Source organism: Oncorhynchus nerka, linkage group LG15 (assembly GCF_034236695.1).
Source record: "Oncorhynchus nerka isolate Pitt River linkage group LG15, Oner_Uvic_2.0, whole genome shotgun sequence".
In the NCBI taxonomy this organism is placed as follows: domain Eukaryota; kingdom Metazoa; phylum Chordata; class Actinopteri; order Salmoniformes; family Salmonidae; genus Oncorhynchus; species Oncorhynchus nerka.
In genome coordinates this window covers 6092055-6114530 of record NC_088410.1, presented here as the reverse complement: position 1 = coordinate 6114530, position 22476 = coordinate 6092055, and the positions used below count along the sequence as shown (strand labels likewise).

General features: G+C 45.4%; 1 protein-coding gene across 1 annotated transcript in view; it reads right to left on the bottom strand.

The window, feature by feature from the left end:
- LOC135560352 (zinc finger protein OZF-like) overlaps positions 1–20195 on the bottom strand; it is a 44076-nt gene extending 23881 nt beyond the window's left edge. Inside the window, exons 1-4 of the mRNA XM_065002239.1 lie at positions 19366–20195; positions 18914–19011; positions 18601–18778; positions 5734–6512 (exon numbers count right to left, since the gene is read on the bottom strand). Coding sequence (XP_064858311.1) covers positions 5734–6512; positions 18601–18778; positions 18914–19011; positions 19366–19966 — 1656 coding nt within the window. The 5' untranslated portion in view covers positions 19967–20195. The remainder of the gene's footprint in view (positions 1–5733; positions 6513–18600; positions 18779–18913; positions 19012–19365) is intronic.
- Positions 20196–22476: the final 2281 nt, after the last annotated feature.

The following is a 22476-nucleotide window of genomic DNA, read 5'->3' as shown; positions in this document are numbered from 1 at the left end:
GCACGGGACAAGAGCACGTTTGTTATATAACTCAACGGTTTTTCAAAACCATCAGTAGAGTTGAAAATGCAATGGAAACCCATTCAACTTCCATTTTTCATTCAGTACATGGGAATTCAACAGCAAAACATTTATTCCGTGCACTACGTCATCACGCAAAGACTTTTAACCGCAATAAATCTGTTTGATGCAAACGTTTCCGGTGGGAAAATGCGTATATTGTTTTATGCAGATTTGAGAATATTCACATGAAAATCTGTCGCAAATTCCACGGAAACTTAGCTACTAAGGTGGATATTGATCCAACACCTGCTGCTTATTCAAACCGTCCCACCTCATTTCAACATTCAGTTCCTCGTTACATTTCTTTGAAACGGATTTAGGTTGCAAGTTGGGTGAAACACGAAATGTCACCAGTCACTGGTTACCAGTTGTGTGAAAATTTATAAAAATACCTTTTGTAGATGGATTTTTACAAATCCAATCCGTTTTCCACATTGATCAAACATCACATGGATTTGTTTTGTTCAAATCAAATCAAATGCTAATGGTCACATACACATGGTTTGGCAGATGTTATTGTGGTGGGAACATTGTATTTAGCTAGGATTTCATAAGGCCAGGGATGTCATTGAGAATAACTATAGCCAATAGTTAATGTTGCTAGTTTAGGGATGAAGATAGTGAAGGTTCATCAATGTTAAGGATGTTTTTAATTTGACTTTTTTGAAAATTTGAATTTGACGTGGAAACAACGTTTATTCAACTAGTGGGAGGCTTGTAAATTCCCACAGGAAAGTGGAATGAGGAACTCTTTATTGAGACAATCATGAAACAGCAATCTGTGGGTGAGTTGTAGTGGATATTATAATATAAGGATCTGCTGGAGTCCAAGTCAAACCAAGATTCTTTATTTCTGAGCTCAGAGAGAACAACAGAGTTTGGTATTTGGTATTTTACTAGGATCCCCATTAGCTAATGCAAAAGCAGCAGCTACCCCTCCTGCGGTCAACACAAAATTTGACACATAATTGTCACGTCTCTCGTCGGAAGGCACGGACCAAAGCGCAGCGTGGTAAGTGTTCATGATTTTTATTTAATCAAAAAACATTCGAACAAAATAACAAAGAGAAGAATGAACAGTTCTGTAAGGCAAATCAACTATACAGAAAACAACTACCCAAAAAACACAGGTGGAAAAAGGCTGCCTAAGTATGATTCCCAATTAGAGACAACGATAGACAGCTGCCTCCGATTGGGAACCACACTCCGCCAAAAACAAAGAAATAGAAAACATAGAAATAAAGAAATTGGAATTCCCACCCGAGTCACACCCTGGCCTAACCAAAATAGAGAATAAAAAGCCTCTCTGTGGCGTGACAATAATACAGAACATCAATAGACAAGAAAAAGCTCAAGGACAGAACTACATACATGTTGTAAAAAGCACACGTAGCCTCCATATCAATGCATATACACAAACTACTTAGGTCAAATAGGGGAGAGGTGTTGCTTTATCTGTTTTTTGAAACCAGGTTTGCTGTTTATTTGAGCAATATGAGATGGAAGGAAGTTCCATGCAATATATAATACTGTACGCTTTCTTGAATTTGTTCTGGAATCTTGTGAACTGTGAAAAGACCCCCAGTGGCATGTCTGGTGGGATAAGTGTGTGTGTCAGAGATGTGTGTAATTTGACTTGTAAGAACTTTGATGATATCTGTACATTATAGGAACACCTGTGATGCCAAAAGTACAATGATTCATGTTTTGCTTTAGCTTGAGATTAAGAATCAGTGCCTTGCAAGTGCATGAAAAGGTCAACTGTACAAAGTCAGATGTCAATGTGTTGAAACTATATTTTAGGTAACAGATGGATAAAGGGAACTAAGAGTTCCTGTTGATACTATGTTCCAGTCTTACTTCCAGTCTTACATGACGAGGTAGTGGATTAATTTGGCTTCCCTCCAGGCCTGAGAAAAAGACTTTCCTCTAGGCTCATGTAAAAAATATGACAGATAGGAGTGGCTATAGTCAGCTACTGTCCTCAGTAGCTTTCCATCTAAGTCAACAACGCAGCCACTGCCAGCTAGCCTACTTCAGCAGTACTGTATCATTTTAATCATTTTAGTCAATAAGATTCTTGCTACGTAAGCTTAACTTTCTGAACATTCGAGACGTGTAGTCCACTTGTCATTCCAATCTCCTTTGCATTAGCGTAGCCTCTTCTGTAGCCTGTCAACTATGTGTCTGTCTATCCCTGTTCTCTCCTCTCTGCACAGACCATACAAACGCTCCACACCGCGTGGCCGCGGCCACCCTAATCTGGTGGTCCCAGCGCGCACGACCCACGTGGAGTTCCAGGTCTCCGGTAGCCTCTGGAACTGCCGATCTGCGGCCAACAAGGCAGAGTTCATCTCAGCCTATGCCTCCCTCCAGTCCCTCGACTTCTTGGCACTGACGGAAACATGGATCACCACAGATAACACTGCTACTCCTACTGCTCTCTCTTCGTCCGCCCACGTGTTCTCGCACACCCCGAGAGCTTCTGGTCAGCGGGGTGGTGGCACCGGGATCCTCATCTCTCCCAAGTGGTCATTCTCTCTTTCTCCCCTTACCCATCTGTCTATCGCCTCCTTTGAATTCCATGCTGTCACAGTTACCAGCCCTTTCAAGCTTAACATCCTTATCATTTATCGCCCTCCAGGTTCCTCGGAGAGTTCATCAATGAGCTTGATGCCTTGATAAGCTCCTTTCCTGAGGACGGCTCACCTCTCACAGTTCTGGGCGACTTTAACCTCCCCACGTCTACCTTTGACTCATTCCTCTCTGCCTCCTTCTTTCCACTCCTCTCCTCTTTTGACCTCACCCTCCCCCTACTCACAAGGCAGGCAATACGCTCGACCTCATCTTTACTAGATGCTGTTCTTCCACTAACCTCATTGCAACTCCCTCCAAGTCTCCGACCACTACCTTGTATCCTTTTCCCTCTCGCTCTCATCCAACACTTCCCACACTGCCCCTACTCGGATGGTATCGCGCCGTCCCAACCTTCGCTCTCTCTCCCCGCTACTCTCTCCTCTTCCATCCTATCATCTCTTCCCTCTGCTCAAACCTTCTCCAACCTATCTCCTGATTCTGCCTCCTCAACCCTCCTCTCCTCCCTTTCTGCATCCTTTGACTCTCTATGTCCCCTATCCTCCAGGCCGGCTCGGTCCTCCCCTCCCGCTCCGTGGCTCGACGACTCATTGCGAGCTCACAGAACAGGGCTCCGGGCAGCCGAGCGGAAATGGAGGAAAACTTCGCCTCCCTGCGGACCTGGCATCCTTTCACTCCCTCTCTCTACATTTTCCTCTTCTGTCTCTGCTGCTAAAGCCACTTTCTACCACTCTAAATTCCAAGCATCTGCCTCTAACCCTAGGAAGCTCTTTGCCACCTTCTCCTCCCTCCTGAATCCTCCTCCCCTCCCCCCTCCTCCCTCTCTGCAGATGACTTCGTCAACCATTTTGAAAAGAAGGTCGACGACATCCGATTCTCGTTTGCTAAGTCAAACGACACCGCTGGTTCTGCTCACACTGCCCTACCCTGTGCTCTGACCTCTTTCTCCCCTCTCTCTCCAGATGAAATCTCGCGTCTTGTGACGGCCGGCCGCCCAACAACCTGCCCGCTTGACCCTATCCCCTCCTCTCTTCTCCAGACCATTTCCGGAGACCTTCTCCCTTACCTCACCTCGCTCATCAACTCATCCCTGACCGCTGGCTACGTCCCTTCCGTCTTCAAGAGAGCGAGAGTTGCACCCCTTCTGAAAAAACCTACACTCGATCCCTCCGATGTCAACAACTACAGACCAGTATCCCTTCTTTCTTTTCTCTCCAAAACTCTTGAACGTGCCGTCCTTGGCCAGCTCTCCCGCTATCTCTCTCAGAATGACCTTCTTGATCCAAATCAGTCAGGTTTCAAGACTAGTCATTCAACTGAGACTGCTCTTCTCTGTATCACGGAGGCGCTCCGCACTGCTAAAGCTAACTCTCTCTCCTCTGCTCTCATCCTTCTAGACCTATCGGCTGCCTTCGATACTGTGAACCATCAGATCCTCCTCTCCACCCTCTCCGAGTTGGGCATCTCCGGCGCGGCCCACGCTTGGATTGCGTCCTACCTGACAGGTCGCTCCTACCAGGTGGCGTGGCGAGAATCTGTCTCCTCACCACGCGCTCTCACCACTGGCGTCCCCCAGGGCTCTGTTCTAGGCACTCTCCTATTCTCGCTATACACCAAGTCATTTGGCTCTGTCATAACCTCACATGGTCTCTCCTATCATTGCTATGCAGACGACACACAATTAATCTTCTCCTTTCCCCCTTCTGATCACCAGGTGGCGAATCGCATCTCTGCATGTCTGGCTGACATATCAGTGTGGATGACGGATCACCACCTCAAGCTGAACCTCGGCAAGACGGAGCTGCTCTTCCTCCCGGGGAAGGACTGCCCGTTCCATGATATCGCCATCACGGTTGACAACTCCATTGTCTCCTCCTCCCAGAGCGCTAAGAACCTTGGCGTGATCCTGGACAACACCCTGTCGTTCTCAACTAACATCAAGGCGGTGGCCCGTTCCTGTAGGTTCATGCTCTACAACATCCGCAGAGTACGACCCTGCCTCACACAGGAAGCGGCGCAGGTCCTAATCCAGGCACTTGTCATCTCCCGTCTGGATTACTGCAACTCGCTGTCGGCTGGGCTCCCTGCCTGTGCCATTAAACCCCTACAACTCATCCAGAACGCCGCAGCCCGTCTGGTGTTCAACCTTCCCAAGTTCTCTCACGTCACCCCGCTCCTCCGCTCCCTCCACTGGCTTCCAGTTGAAGCTCGCATCCGCTACAAGACCATGGTGCTTGCCTACGGAGCTGTGAGGGGAACGGCACCTCAGTACCTCCAGGCTCTGATCAGGCCCTACACCCAAACAAGGGCACTGCGTTCATCCACCTCTGGCCTGCTCGCCTCCCTACCACTGAGGAAGTACAGTTCCCGCTCAGCCCAGTCAAAACTGTTCGCTGCTCTGGCCCCCAATGGTGGAACAAACTCCCTCACGACGCCAGGACAGCGGAGTCAATCACCACCTTCCGGAGACACCTGAAACCCCACCTCTTTAAGGAATACCTAGGATAGGATAAAGTAATCCTTCTCACCCCCCTTAAAAGATTTAGATGCACTATTGTAAAGTGGCAGTTCCACTGGATGTCATAAGGTGAACGCACCAATTTGTAAGTCGCTCTGGATAAGAGCGTCTGCTAAATGACTTAAATGTAAAAATGTAAATGTAATTTTCCATTGCAGAGTCTGTGAACATTTTCATTAAATCATCAGTGGGCCAACAATGGAGCAAATACATCACATCCAAATATCCCTGTATTATCTGTAGTGCTGGAGGAATGACACACCCAGATAAACACACACAGAGAGTTTTAAAAAAATGACAATTTAAACACATTGAATTTGATCTACTCTATATTCAAACTGACATTCATATTCAATTCATGTTTTCTAATAAAAACATTTAAATATATGTTTGCGTATACTTTGTACAATGTTATAAACAAGTAAACATTCTCAGTCAACTATATAAGACCATGGGAGAGCTGTGTATGTTCTCTGATGAATTTGAAGTCAATGTGAAGTGAAATATCAATATACACACTAGGAGAAGTAATTATTCTCTCCTGTGTGGATTCGTACATGATGTTTAAGTGACTGTAATGAGTAATAAGTCTTCCCACAGTCTGAGCATTTGTAAGGCTTCTCCCCTGTGTGCAGTCTCATGTGTTCTTTCAGCTTTCCTGAATAGTTAAAATGCTTTCCACAGTGGGAGCAGCGGTAAGGCTTCTCCCCTGTGTGTATTCGCCCATGAGCTTTCAGGTTTCCTAAATGGGTAAAGCACTTTGAACACCAGAAGCAGTGGTAAGGCTTCTCCCCTGTGTGCAGCCTCATGTGTTCTTTCAGGTTTCCTAAATGGGTAAAACGCTTTGCACACTGGGAGCAGTGGTAAGGCTTCTCCCCTGTGTGCAGTCTCATGTGTTCTGTCAGGCTTCCTAATTGGATAAAACGCTTTGCACACTGGGAGCAGTGGTAAGGCTTCTCCCCTGTGTGGATTCGCTCATGAGCTTTCAGGCTTCCTGACTGGTTAAAACTCTTTCCACACTGGGAGCAGTGGTATGGCTTCTCCCCTGTGTGCAGTCTCATGTGTTCTTTCAGGCTTCCTAATTGGGTAAAACTCTTTCCACACTGGGTGCAATAGTATGGCTTCTCCCCTGTGTGTATTCTCTCATGAGCTTTGAGCGTGTCTAACCGCTTAAAACTCTTTCCACACTGGGAGCAATGGTGTGGCTTCGCTCCTATGTGTACCCTCTCATGTCTTTTCAAGCTAACTAACTGGTTAAAACTTTTTCCACAATGAGAGCAGAGGTGTCGTCTTGCTGGTTTGGATGTCGCTGGTTCCTTCAAGTTCGGTTTTCCTCCTGCAAAAGACAGTGTTTATTTTATAAGAGACCAGAATGAAATCTCCATATGATAAAACTTCCTTACTGAGGTTTAATCCAAATCACATCCCTTAATAACCTGAGGCCAATATTCAAACATTTCATCATTTAAAACAAATTATGTTGTAAAGCTTCCTGGTAATTACTGACAATATATTTACATTACTTGTTATTCTTTCTGTTTTATAAGTCGGAACACAACAAACTAGACCGTTCTAGATCACTCAAGACATAATTGGATTCCTATCGAGCAGGTGGTTCTAAATATATAACCTTCATAGATGTATGATACAGAATGCGACCTACTTACACCTAAAATAAGTAAAGAAGTAATCGTGTGTGGACGTTTCATTTTTGCATTGGAGACAGACACAAAGCACATCAGTAACATCTCCCCAGAGGTTGACACATTCCAAGATGGCGTAGCAGTCGGATGGGTGTTGTGTCTTGTCCAGTCCTGTGTAAATATCATTTTATATATTGTTTTCTTTTTGTATATATTTTTATCTCACTTTCCATCTACGGACTGAATATACTCTCCTGCAACCCGCCTCACCCAATGTGGTACGGATCTGCTATTTTTATACTTTAGAACCGGAACCCCATCAGAAGCTAGCCAGCTACCTAGCTACTAGTCAGTTAGCCGCTGCTAGCGGTCTTCAACGTTAACCCGACACCAGCCAGCTTCAGCTCGGCCAATATTTGCCAGTCTGCACAGTGTGATCTCAACCCAGAGCATATCGGACTGCCTTTTCTCTACCACATCTCCTGATTCCTACCGCAAGCTCTGAACCTTTACAGCGGATCATCTTAGCTAGCTAGCTGCAATCTGAGTGGCTACTCCTGGCTAACGTCTCTGTGCCCAAGCAAGCACCAGTTAGCCTTGAGCTAGCCTCGAACTAGGCCCATCTCCCTGCTTGCCGAAGCGGTCCACCAGCCTATTCTTGGGCTACAATACCTCTTTTGCCAATTGGCCTGGACCCATTACTGCCGACACAGAGCCCCGCCGGTCTATCACGACTGGTCTGACGACATAATCGTCCGAGGTGGTTTCAACAGGCTCTTCTGTTGCGACATTGCCAAAGGCCCATATGCTAACCCCGGCCCGCTAGCTGTCTGAATCGCTGTGTCTCCAGCTCGCTTAGCGTAGTAGCGACTACAGAACATCTCCCTGACTCACCTATTGCTGCTCATTGGACCCTATGATCACAAGGTTACACATGCCTCTCCCTAATGTCAATATGCCTTGTCTATTGCTGTTGTCCCACCCCCCACACATGCAGTGACCTCAACTGGGTTTTAACTGGTGCCACTAGAGACAAAACCTCTCATCGTCACTCAATGTCTAGGTTTACCTCCACTGTATTCACATCCTACCGTGATTCTATTTTTCCAAGCCCAAGAAATCTGCTCCTTTTACTCTCTGTTCTGAACGCACTAGACGACCAGTTCTTACAGCCTTTAGCCGTACAGTTATCCTACTCCTCTTCTGGTGATGTAGAGGCTAAACCCCTGCATGCCCCAGCACCACTCCCATTTCCCAGGCCCTGCAGTCCCCAGCACCACTCCCATTCCCCAGGCCCTGCAGCCCCCAGTACCACTCCCATTCCCCAGGCCCTGCAGTCCCCAGCACCACTCCCATTCCCCAGGCCCTGCAGCCCCCAGCACCACTCCCATTCTCCAGGCCCTGCAGCCCTCAGTACCACTCCCACTCTCCAGGCCCTGCAGCCCCCAGTACCACTCCCATTCCCCAGGCCCTGCAGCCCCCAGTACCACTCCCACTCTCCAGGCCCTGCAGCCCCCAGTACCACTCCCATTCCCCAGGCCCTGCAGCCCCCAGTACCACTCCCACTCTCCAGGCCCTGCAGCCCCCAGCACCACTCCCCAGGCCCTGCAGCCCTCAGTACCACTCCCATTCCCCAGGCCCTGCAGCCCCCAGCACCACTCCCATTCCCTAGGCCCTGCAGCCCCCAGCACCACTCCCATTCCCCAGGCCCTGCAGCCCCCAGTACCACTCCCACTCTCCAGGCCCTGCAGCCCCAGCACCACTCCCATTCCCCAGGCCCTGCAGCCCCCAGTACCACTCCCACTCTCCAGGCCCTGCAGCCCCCAACACCACTCCCATTCCCCAGGCCCTGCAGCCCCCAGCACCACTCCCATTCCCGAGGCGCTCTCATTTGTTGACTTCTGTAACTGTAAAAGTCTTGATTTCATGCATGTTAACATCAGAAGCCTCCTCCCTAAGTTTGTTTTATTCACTGCTTTAGCACACTCCGCCAAGCCTGATGTCCTAGACGTGTCTGAATCCTGGTTTAGGCAGGCCACCAAAAATCATGACATTTCCATCCCCAACTACAACATTTTCTGGCCAGATAGAACTGCCAAAGGGGGCGGAGTTGCAATCTACTGCAGAGATAGCCTGCAGAGTTCTGTCACACTATCCAGGTCTGCGCCCAAACAATTAGAGCTTCTACTTTTAAAATCCACCTTTCCAGAAACAAGTCTCTCACCGTTGCCACTTGTTATAGATCCCTCTCAGCCCCCAGCTGTGCCCTGGACACCATATGAGAATTGATTGCCCCAGATCTATCTTCAGAGTTCGTACTGTTAGGTGACCTAAACTGGGATATGCTAGACTTCCGGCGCCGACAGAGATGGCCGCCTCGCTTCGCATTCCTAGGAAACTATGCAGTTTTTAGTTTTTTTACGTGCACAAGCATTTTGCTACACTCGCATTAACATCGGCTAACCATGTGTATGTGACAAATAAAATTGGATTTGATTTGACCCCGGCTGTCCTACAATCTGCCCTCAATCTCACACAAATGATCAAGGAACCTACCAGGTACAACCATAAATCCGTAACCATGGGCTCCCTCTTAGATATCATTCTGATCAACTTGCCCTCTAAATACACCTCTGCCGTCTTCACCCAGGATCTCAGTAATTACTGTCTCATTGCCTGCGTCCGTAATGGGTCCACGGTCAAACGACCACCCCTCATCACTGTCAAACGCTCCCTAAAACACTTCAGCGAGCAGGCCTTTCTAATCGACCTGGCCCGGGTATCCTGGTAGGATATTGACCTCATCCCGCCAGTAGGGATGCCTGGTTGCTCTTTAAAAGTAATTTCCTCACCATCTTAAATAAGCATTCAAAAAATGTAGAACTAAGAACAGATATAGCCCTTGGTTCACCCCAGACTTGACTGCCCTTGACCAGCACAACAACATCCCGTGGCATTCTGCATTAGCATCGAATAGCCAACAATATGCAACTTTTCAGGGAAGTCAGGAACCAATATACACAGGCTAGCGAAGGCTTTTTCAAACAGAAATTTGCATCCTGTAGCACTAATTCCAAAACGTTTTGGGACACTAAAGTCCATGGAGAATAAGAGCACCTCCTCCCAGCTTCCCACTGCACTGAGGCTAGGAAACACTGTCACCACCGATAAATCCATGATAATCGATCATTTCAATAAGCATTTTTCTACGGCTGACCATACTTTCCACCTGGCTACCCCTACCCCGTCCAACAACTCTGCACCCCCCTGCAGAAACTTGCCCAAGCCTCCCCTACCCAAATCCAGACAGCTGATGTTCTGAAAGAGCTGCAAAATCTGTATCCCAACAAATCAGCTGGACTAGACAATCTGGAACTTATCTTTCCCAAAAATTTTGCAACCCCTATTACTAGCCTGTTCAACCTCTCTTTCATATTGTCTGAGATCCCCAAAGATTGGAAAGCTGCCGCGGTCATTCCCCTCTTCAAAGGGGGAGACACTCTAGACCCAAACTGTTATAGACCTATTCCCATCCTGCCCTGCCTTTCAAAAATCTTTGAAAGCCAAGTTAACAAACAGATCACCGAACATTTCGAATCCCACCGTACCTTCTCCACTTTGCAATCTGGTTTCCGAACTGGTCATGGGTGCACCTCAGCCATGCTCAAGGTCCTAAACAATATCATAACCGCCATCAATAAAAGAACTGTGCAGCTATCTTGATCACCCTGGCCAAGGTTTTCGACTCTGTCAATCACCACATTCTTATCGGCAGACTCAATATCCTTGGTTTCTCAAATGATTGCCTCGCCTGGTTCACCAACTACTTCTCAGATAGAGATCAGTGTGTCAAATCGGAGGGCCTGTTAAATTCTCGGGCCGACACTTTTCTCTGTATATACAGTTGAAGTCGGAAGTTTACATACACCTTAGCCAAATACATTTAAACTCAGTTTTTCACAATTCCTGACATTTAATCCCAGTACAAATTTCCTGTCTTAGGTCAGTAAGGATCACAACTTTTATTTAAGAATGTGAAATGTCAGAATAATAGTAGAGAATGATTTATTTCAGCTTTTATTTCTTCCAACACATTCCCAGTGGGTCAGAAGTTTACATACACTCAATTAGTATTTGGTAGCATTGTCTTTAAATTGTTTAACTTATGTCAAAGTTTCAGGTAGCCTTCCACAAGCTTCCCACAATAATTTGGGTGAATGTTGGCCCATTCCTTCCTGACAGAGCTGGTGTAATTGAGTGAGGATTGTAGGCCTCCTTGCTCGCACACGCTTTTTCAGTTCTGCCAACACATTTTCTATGGATTGAGGTCAGGGCTTTGTGATGGACACTCCAATACCTTGACTTTGTTGTCCTTAAGCCACTTTACCACAAATTTGGAAGTATGCTTGGGGTCATTGTCCATTTGGAAGACCCACTTGCGACCAAGCATTAACTTCCTGACTGATGTCTTGAGATGTTGCTTCAATATATCCACATAATTTTCCTAGCTCATGATGCCATCTATTTTGTGAAGTGCACCAGTCCCTCCTGCAGCAAAGCACCCCCACAACACAATGCTCCCACCCCCGTGTTTCATGGTTGGGATGGTGTGCTTCGACTTGCAAGCACCCCCATTTTTCCTCCAAACATAACGATGGTCAAACAGTTCTATTTTTGTTTCATCAGAGCAGAGGACATTTCTCCAAAAAGTACGATCTTTGTCCCCATGTGCAGTTGCAAACCATAGTCTGGCTTTATTTATGGTTTTGGAGCAGTGGCTTCTTCTTTGCTGAGCAGCCTTTCAGGTTATGTCGATATAGGACTTGTTTAACTGTGGATAAAGATAATTTTGTACCCGTTTCCTCCAGCATTTTCACAATGTCCTTTGCTGTTGTTCTGGGATTGATTTGCACTTTTCACACCAAAGTATGTTCATCTCTAGGAGACAGAATGCGTCTCCTTCCTGAGCGGTATGACGGCTGAGTGGTCCCATGGTGTTTATACTTGCATACTATTGTTTGTACAGATGAACGTGGTACCTTCAGGCATTTGGAAATTACTCCCAACGATGAACCAGACTTGTGGAGGTCTAAAAAAAAAATTCTGAGGTCTTGGCTGATTTCTTTTGATTTTCCCATGATGTCAAGCAAAGAGGCACTGAGTTTGAAGGTAGGCCTTGAAATACATCCACAGGTACACTTCCAATTGACTAAAATGATGTCAATTAGCCTATCAGAAGCTTCTAAAGCCATGACATCATTTTCTGGAATTTTCCAAGCTGTTTAAAGGCACAGTCAACTTAGTGTATGTAAACTTCTAACCCACTGGAATTGTGATAGTGAAATAAAAGTGAAATAATCTGTCTGTAAACAATTGTTGGAAAAATTACTTGTGTCATGCACAGAGTAGATGTCCTAACCGACTTGCCAAAACTATAGTTTGGGAACAAGAAATTTGTGGAGTGGTTGAAAAACGAGTTTTAATGACTCCAACATGAGTGTATGTACATTTCCGACTTCAACTGTATCAACTGTCCAATTTGTAAGTCGCTCTGGATAAGAGCGTCTGCTAAATGACTTAAATGTAAATGTAAATGTAATGATGTCGCTCGTGCTGCTGGCGATTCTCTGATCCACCTCTACGCAGACGACACCATTCTTTATACATTTGGCCCTTCTTTGGACACTGTTTTAACAAACTCCAAATGAGCTTCAATGCCATACAACACTCCAACACAGCCCATCTGTAATTTTTAAATTTTTTTATTTTATTTCACCTTTATTTAACCAGGTAGGCTAGTTGAGAACAGGTTCTCATTTGCAACTGCGACCTGGCCAAGATAAAGCATAGCAGAGTGATCAGACAACACAGAGTTACACATGGAGTAAACAATTAACAAGTCAATAACACAGTAGAGAAAAAAAAGGGGGGGTCTATATACAATGTGTGCAAAAGGCATGAGGAGGTAGGCGAATAATTACAATATTGCAGATTAACACTGGAGTGATAAATGATCAGATGATCATGTACAGGTAGAGATATTTGTGTGCAAAAGAGCAGAAAAGTAAATAAATAAAAACTGTGGGGATGAGGTAGGTGAAAATGGGTGGGCTATTTACCAATAGATTATGTACAGCTGCAGCGATCGGTTAGCTGCTCAGATAGCTGATGTTTGAAGTTGGTGAGGGAGATAAAAGTCTCCAACTTCAGCGATTTTGCAATTCGTTCCAGTCACAGGCAGCAGAGTACTGGAACGAAAGGCGGCCGAATGAGGTGTTGGCTTTGGGGATGCTCAATGAGATACACCTGCTGGAGCGCGTGCTACGGATGGGTGTTGCCATAGTGACCAGTGAGCTGAGATAAGGCGGAGCTTTGCCTAGCATGGCCTTGTAGATGACCTGGAGCCAGTGGGTCTGGCGACGAATATGTAGCGAGGGCCAGCCGACTAGAGCATACAAGTCGCAGTGGTGGGTAGTATAAGGTGCTTTAGTGACAAAACGGATGGCACTGTGATAAACTGCATCCAGTTTGCTGAGAAGAGTGTTGGAAGCCATTTTGTAGATGACATCGCCGAAGTCGAGGATCGGTAGGATAGTCAGTTTTACTAGGGTAAGCTTGGCAGCGTGAGTGAAGGAGGCTTTGTTGCGGAATAGAAAGCCGACTCTTGATTTGATTTTCGATTGGAGATGTTTGATATGGGTCTGGAAGGAGAGTTTGCAGTCTAGCCAGACACCTAGGTACTTATAAGTGTCCACATATTCAAGGTCGGAACCATCCAGTGTGGTGATGCTAGTCGGGCAAGCGGGTGCAGGCAGCGATCGGTTGAAAAGCATGCATTTGGTTTTACTAGCGTTTAATAGCAGGCCACGGAAGGAGTGTTGTATGGCATTGAAGCTCGATTGGAGGTTAGATAGCACAGTGTCCAGTGACGGGCCAAAAGTGTATAGAATGGTGTCGTCTGCGTAGAGGTGGATCAGGGAATCGCCCGCAGCAAGAGCAACATCATTGATATACACAGAGAAAAGAGTCGGCCCGAGAATTGAACCCTGTGGCACCCCCATAGAGACTGCCAGAGGACCGGACAACATGCCCTCCGATTTGACACACTGAACTCTGTCTGCAAAGTAATTGGTGAACCAGGCAAGGCAGTCATCCGAAAAGCTGAGGCTACTGAGTCTGCCGATAAGAATATGGTGATTGACAGAGTCGAAAGCCTTGGCAAGGTCGATGAAGACGGCTGCACAGTACTGTCTTTTATCGATGGCGGTTATGTCGTTTAGTACCTTGAGTGTGGCTGAGGTGCACCCGTGACCGGCTCGGAAACCAGATTGCATAGCGGAGAAGGTACGGTGGGATTCGAGATGGTCAATGACCTGTTTGTTGACTTGGCTTTCGAAGACCTTAGATAGGCAGGGCAGAATGGATATAGGTCTGTAACAGTTTGGGTCCAGGGTGTCTCCCCCTTTGAAGAGGGGGATGACTGCGGCAGCTTTCCAATCCTTGGGGATCTCAGACGATATGAGAGAGAGGTTGAACAGGCTGGTAATAGGGGTTGCGACAATGGCGGCGGATAGTTTCAGAAATAGAGGGTCCAGATTGTCAAGCCCAGCTGATTTATACGGGTCCAGGTTTTGCAGCTCTTTCAGAACATCTGCTATCTGGATTTGGGTAAAGGAGAACCTGGAGAGGCTTGGGCGAGGAGCTGCGGGGGGGGGGGCGGAGCTGTTGGCCGAGGTAAGAGTAGCCAGGCGGAAGGCATGGCCAGCCGTTGAGAAATGCTTGTTGAAGTTTTCGATAATCATGGATTTGTCGGTGGTGACTGTGTTCCCTAGCCTCAGTGCAGTGGGCAGCTGGGAGGAGGTGCTCTTGTTCTCCATGGACTTCACAGTGTCCCAGAACTTTTTGGAGTTGGAGCTACAGGATGCAAACTTCTGCCTGAAGAAGCTGGCCTTAGCTTTCCTGACTGACTGCGTGTATTGGTTCCTGACTTCCCTGAACAGTTGCATATCGCGGGGACTGTTCGATGCTATTGCAGTCCGCCACAGGATGTTTTTGTGCTGGTCGAGGGCAGTCAGGTCTGGAGTGAACCAAGGGCTGTATCTGTTCTTAGTTCTGCATTTTTGAACGGAGCATGCTTATCTAATATGGTGAGGAAGTTACTCTTAAAGAATGACCAGGCATCCTCAACTGACGGGATGAGGTCAATGTCCTTCCAGGATACCCGGGCCAGGTCGATTAGAAAGGCCTGCTCACAGAAGTGTTTTAGGGAGCGTTTGACAGTGATGAGGGGTGGTCGTTTGACTGCGGCACCGTAGCGGATACAGGCAATGAGGCAGTGGTCGCTGAGATCCTGGTTGAAGACAGCGGAGGTGTATTTGGAGGGCCAGTTGGTCAGGATGACGTCTATGAGGGTGCCCTTGCTTACAGAGTTAGGGTTGTACCTGGTGGGTTCCTTGATGATTTGTGTGAGATTGAGGGCATCTAGCTTAGATTGTAGGACTGCCGGGGTGTTAAGCATATCCCAGTTTAGGTCACCTAACAGAACAAACTCAGAAGCTAGATGGGGGCAATCAATTCACAAATGGTGTCCAGGGCACAGCTGGGAGCTGAGGGGGTCGGTAGCAGGCGGCAACAGTGAGAGACTTATTTCTGGAGAGAGTAATTTTCAGAATTAGTAGCTCGAACTGTTTGGGTATGGACCTGGAAAGTATGACATTACTTTGCAGGCTATCTCTGCAGTAGACTGCGACTCCTCCCCTTTGGCAGTTCTATCTTGACGGAAGATGTTATAGTTGGGTATGGAAATCTCTGAATTTTTGGTGGCCTTCCTGAGCCAGGATTCAGACACGGCAAGGACATCAGGGTTAGCAGAGTGTGCTAAAGCAGTGAGTAAAACAAACTTAGGGAGGAGGCTTCTAATGTTGACATGCATGAAACCAAGGCTTTTCGATCACAGAAGTCAACAAATGAGGGTGCCTGGGGACATGCAGGGCCCGGGTTTACCTCCACATCACCCACGGAACAGAGAAGGAGTAGTATGAGGGTGCGGCTAAGGGCTATCAAAACTGGTCGCCTAGAGCGTTGGGGACAGAGAATAAGAGGAGCAGGTTTCTGGGCATGGTAGAATATATTCAGGGCATAATGCACAGAGAGGGGTATGGTGGGGTGCGGGTACGGCGGAGGTAAGCCCAGGCACTGGGTGATGATGAGAGAGGTTTTATCTCTGGACATGCTGGTTGTAATGGGTGAGGTCACCGCATATGTGGGAGGTGGGACAAAGGAGGTATCAGGGGTGTGAGGAATAGGACTAGGGGCTCCATTGTGAACTAAAACAATGATAACTAACCTGAGCAATAGTATACAAGGCATATTGACATTTGAGAGAGACATACAGCGATGCATACAGTGAACACAGGTGTTGAATTGGGAAAGCTAGCTAAAACAGTGGGTGAGACAACAGCTAATCAGCTAGCGTAACAACAGCAGGTGAGATGGCATTGACTAGGCAACTCGGCCGACAGATAAAACAAACAAGCAGAATGGAGTACCGTGGTAATGGACAGTCCAGCGTGCATCAGCTATGTAGCCAAGTGATCAGAGTCCAGGGGGCAGCGTTGGATGGGGCAGGGGGGCTGGGCTGGCGAGTGTTATCCAGGTTAAGAAAACTAACAATGACTAAATAGCTTGTAGCTAGCTAGCTGGTTAGCTTCTGGAGGTTCTTGAGTGTGTTCTAAAAATAAAGATAATAGCGATTCCGTATCACATTGGGTGAGGCAAGTTTTCCCGGAAGGTATAAACAATTTTTTTTTTTTAATCGGGAAGAGATAGAGTACATATGGGCCACTGCGTTTTTGGGACGCGGCGGGACGGTTAGCAGGCCTGTGCTAACAAGCTAACAGATTAGCAGGCCAGGGTAAACAAGGTAGTAGTTAGCGGACCTGGGCTAAACAAGCTAGCAGTTAGCGTGCCGAACTAGCAAGCAAGGAGATAGCGAGGGCTAGAGAGTTAGCCTTTGGAGGACGTCGTGATGGGGTGAGTCTGTTTATTCCTCTTCAAGCGGTGATATCGATAGACCGGTCGTAGTCAAGGTATTGTAGCCCAGGAGTATGCTAGGAGCTCTGGCCGGGCTAGCTTCAAGCTACGTGGGTGGAAACGCTAGCCAGGAGTAATCAACCAGGGTTGCTGTTACACTCAATGGCTAGTTGCGAGGATCCAGCTGAAGGATGTTCCGTTTGTGGTGGGAATCCGGGGGTAAAAAAATAAAAAAATTAATTAGGTCCGTTATGCTCTGGTTAGCGTCGCTCTAGCGTCGCGTTGTTCGAACAGGCGAGAGCTTTCCGAGCTAAAGGTTAGTTGATGGTCGCTAGCATAGCTGGTAGTTAGCTGGCTAGCTTCAGTTGAGAGTGTCCGGTTCCGAAGTAAATATAACTACGTTAGGAAAGTAGCTACATTGGCGGGTTGCAGAAGAGTATTTGGAAGCTTAGGTTTAGCAAAATGTTTTAAGGATATGCGAAGAAAAAAATATCTAAAAAAATATCTAAAACGAAAAAGAGACGATATTTACAGAGAGACGATACGACAGGACAACTACTGCTACGCCATCTTGGATATCAGTACAACCAACTACCTCATCCCCATATTGTTTTTTAAAATTGTTTTTGCACCCCAGTATCTATAATTGTACATCATTATCTGCATATCTATCACTCCAGTGTTAATGCTAAATTGGCCTATGGTCTATTTATTTCCTTACCTTCCTAATCTTACTACATTTGAACATGCTGTACACGTGTACTTTTCTATTGTGTTACTGACTGTACCTTTGTTTATCCCATGTGCAACTGTGTTGTTGTTGTTTTTGTAGCATTGCTTTGCTTTATCTTGGTCGCAGTTGTAAATGAGAACTTGGATAAATAAAGGTGAAAAAAAGCATTTTATATTTATTTATGTATAAGTTCACGTATATATTTTTGTAAATATTTTGACTATAATTAATGTCATGATATTTTAGGTAAAAAAATAATTAAATATTTCGGGTAGATGTTCCAAATATGTAAAGTGTTGGTCCCATGTTTCATGAGCTGAAATAAAACATCCCAGAATTTTTCCACACGCATGAAAGATTATTTCTCTCAAATTTGGTACACAAATTTGATAACATCCCTGTCAGCGAACATTTCTCCTTTGCCAAGATATGCCACACCTGTCAGGTGAATAGTTTATCAAGAAGCTGATCAAACAGCATGATCATTACACAGGTACACCTTGTGCTGGGGACAATAAAAGGCCACTAAAATGTTCAGTTTTGTCACACAACACAATGCCACAGATGTCTCAAGTTTTGAGGGAGAGTGCAATTGGCATGCTGACTGCAGGAATAACCACTAGAGCTGTTACCTGAGACTCTAATGTTAATTTCTCTACCATAAGCCACCTCCAACGCTGTTTTAGAGAATTTGGCAGTACATCCGACCGGTCTCACAACCGCAGACCATATATAACAACGCCAGACCAGGACTTCCACATCGTCTGAGACCAGCCACCCAGAGCTACTTGACCAATTAGGAGAGTGATGAGGTGCTGCAGCAGCTGACCTGGCCTCCACAATCAACTGACCTCAACCCAATTGAGATGTTTTGGGATGAGTTGGACTGCAGAGTGAAGGAAATGTATCCAACATGTGCTTAGCATATGTGGGAACTGCTTCAAGGCTGGTTGTCCTTGTAACAGATACCAGAGGGCAGATCTATTTATTTGTTCAAACTGAACTACAGCACTTACTTTGATGAGTCAAATCTGATCCTTTCATCTCTTCTCCTCCTCTCACAGTTCCACTCAGCCCCGTTGTTTTCCTGCAGTCCACCAGCAGCACAGACAATCTCTTCATACCCAGCAGTAAGGTGCTACCGGGAGAGGCACGACACATGGACTCCGGGAGGGTGGAAGGGCTAGCATTGTCCTGGTAACCATAAAGAGGAGACACAGACACACATCATTATGGATGCTGATGTCACTGTTGTCATGAAGTGCTCTACAGAAACCCAGCCCAGACCCCGATAGAGCAAGCTGTATGCTAGACCAGACCAAGCTGTACCATCTGGTGTTCTGATCTGGAGAGACTCTTCTCTGCCTCGTCAGCATCAGGATGTTGTTGAGGCTCCCCAGAGGATCCACCATAGTCATGTCTCTCTCCTGTGTGAATGAGAACATCAAACAGATGGTAAACTTATGATCATCTATTGCAATCATAGCGTCTTACAAGAGGCATTAATATGTCTAAAAAGGGCCTAAAATGGCCACTTTCATCATGATTTCCGAAAATATTGTTTGTGATGCAAATGTAAAAGGCTCGTTCCACAAATTGGTTGGCTTTTGCATCCCATTGATCTTTTAAGTAGAAAATATGCACCAATATTGAATTTTAAAAGACTGTTATATTAGATGAGGTGCACTTTAATGTAGACCACATGGAGAATTCAATAAATCTAATTTAAAAGTCATAGTTTGTGGGGCAAAGTTTGTGTCCCTGTTTAAGACAGTACTCACTGGTGTTAATCTGAAATTCTGTCTCCTCTTTCACTCCCAAAACGTCTTCCTTCTTCACCTTTATTGAGATAGCATCCTCTTCCTCTCTAAAAGGTTCTTTCTCTTCTTTCACTATAACAGCCTCCTCTTCTTTCACTATAACAGCCTCCTCTTCTTTCACTATAACAGCCTCCTCTTCTTTCACTATAACAGCCTCCTCTTCTTTCACTATAACAGACTCCTCTTCTTTCACTATAACAGACTCCTCTTCTTTCACTATAACAGACTCCTCTTCTTTCACTATAACAGACTCCTCTTCTTTCACTGTAACAGCCTCCTCTTCTTTCACTATAACAGCCTCCTCTTCTTTCACTATAACAGCCTCCTCTTCTTTCACTATAACAGCCTCCTCTTCTTTCACTATAACAGCCTCCTCTTCTTTCACTATAACAGCCTCCTCTTCTTTCACTATAACAGCCTCCTCTTCTTTCACTATAACAGCCTCCTCTTCTTTCACTATAACAGCCTCATCTTCCATGACAATGTTCAGTCCCAGAGCTTCTTTTTCCGTCCAGCAGACCACCTCTTCTTTAGCAAGGGAGGAGTAGTTTAGTGAACTCATGGTCAGGGATGTTAGCTAGTTAGTTAGCATTAGCGACTAGCCTAGTGCTAACCTCAGTATCAATCTTTGACAAGTTTGCAAATTTAACAAGAACAGTAGGTTAAAGGTCATCAGATGATAAGTCAACAGAAATGCGTTTAAAACACTGATATTAGCTAATGTTCACAAACACGGTGTAAAGCGGCAATCTATCGGTTTTATGTTGGCTAGCAAGCTACCGAGGTGGTTGAAAGAGAAGCCGTTTTGTTTTTCCTGAAGTCCCGTCCAGTCCATTATACGTCATCAAGAAGCATCACCTGAAAGACGCCCATCGCCATCTGCTGACTGGAGTGGGTAACGCAGTTTGGAAACAATAGTTACTACACTTTTGTATTGGAAAGAACGTCATAATAATTTAACAATAAACTGATACATTTTCTCTTCCAAATAATACGTTCCTGTACACAGACGTAGAAGCTTAATATGAATATGTAGATGATGAATAAATACATCTATGAACAGTTAATATACTATATATGTTAATATACATTTGCTCTGTTCATTTTCACATACATTTTTTATTAGATGTGACCATACTATTCCCTTAAAGCCACGCTCTATAAGATACAAATCGTCCTGTAAACAACAGAACAAATGCATCACATGCAAATAGCACTTGATTATCTGTAGTGCTTTACACTGGGTAGACAAAACATTAAGAACACCTGCTCCTTCCATGACCGTAGACTGACTAGGTGAATCCAGGCTAAAGCTATGATCCCTTATTGATGTCACTAGTTAAATCCACCTCAGTCAGTGTAGATGAAGGGGGGGAGTCAGGTTAAATAAGGAATTTTAATCAGTGAGACATGAGACATGGACTGTGCATGTGTGCCATTCAGATGGTAAATGGGGAAGACAAAATATTTAAGTTACTTTGAACGGGGTATGGTAGTAGGTGCCAGGCGCCCCGGTTTGCGTCAAGAACTGCAACGCTGCTGGGTTTTTCAGCTCAACAGTTCCCATGTGTACCAAGAGTGGTCCACCACCAAAACAGTGGCGGTCAGTGCCGTTTAAGATGAGGGAGGACCATTTGTGTTTTCATGAGCATGGCCTTATTTCTACTACAGCATATTGGATGACTGTCATTCATATTCCATTCACCTTGTTCAATGTAACAGTGGTAGGTTTAGGCTACAACATGATACTAACATTTCCCATATACCCATTATGAGGTAGCAACCTAGCTTATGAATGAAAGTTTAGAATGTAGGTTTACACAGGTCGAGATAAAATGTTGAGGTGACAGACAGTGACACATTCAATATCGCCTTGCACACTCTCGCTTGCATCTACCTGAAATAGAGGTTCTATTGGACAAATTCACGTATGTTTATCCTGGTTGTGTTCTGTTTAAGAAACGTTTGTCAACAGAATGAATGAATTCACCCCTGATCATGCATAAACACAGTTCACTTTCATTACAGACACGTTGTATTCCTTCTTGCATCTATGTGCTCTCCTCTTATCACCTTCGCCCTTTGTTTCTGGACTTCAATTGCACAACACAACACATTCCCTCAGAAGAGACTAATTGAGAGGCTCCTGCTGCCCTCAAGGGCACATTGACAGATTTTTCCACCTAGTCCTCTCTGGGATTCAAACCAGGGATCTTTCAGTTACTGGCCCAACACCATTAACCGCTAGGCTACCTGCAGCAGGAGTCCCATGTTGACAGGAGAGCCCACCTTTATTTCTCCCTCATTATGAACATTCATATTGGTCAACAGTCCTACTGTGTGTATTGAACATTCATATTGGTCAACAGTCAACCTATTGTGTGTATTGAACATTGATATTGGACTGTAGCAGCTAGCTAACTGCCTACTGATCAACCTATTGTGTGTATTGAACAATCATATTGGACTGTAGCAGCTAGCTAACTGGCTACTGATCAACCTATTGTGTGTATTGAACATTCATATTGGACTGTAGCAGCTGGCTGACTGGCTACTGATCAACCTATTGTGTGTATTGAACATTCATATTGAACAGCCTTACCTATAGAGTAGCACCCCCACCCATCAGCCCATTCTCTTGAAGTCAAAGCCACAGTGTATTGTTGCTATAGGAGTTTTAGATTAATAATAATTCAAATTGTGAAAATAGAAGTGTACAATTTATATATATATTTTTAATCAACTTTAAAATACTGTTTGAGTCTATGCAGATGTATAATCTGAATAGGAAAATACATTACCAATAAATAGTTTACATCAACATACCGAGCCACAATCTGTAAAATGTGACCATACTATTTATTTCAAGCCCCCCTGTCAGATATAAATCATCAGAGTGGGAAACCAACTGACATGGAAACAATGGAGCAAATGTATCATTATCAGAGGGGAGTATTATGACATCAGAGAGAACTACTCAGACATTCCAAATCAGGCATCATCCATATCTTGAAGGTGGATATTGATCCAACCATTTCCAAAGTAATGACCGGGCTGATGGAAACAGGATAT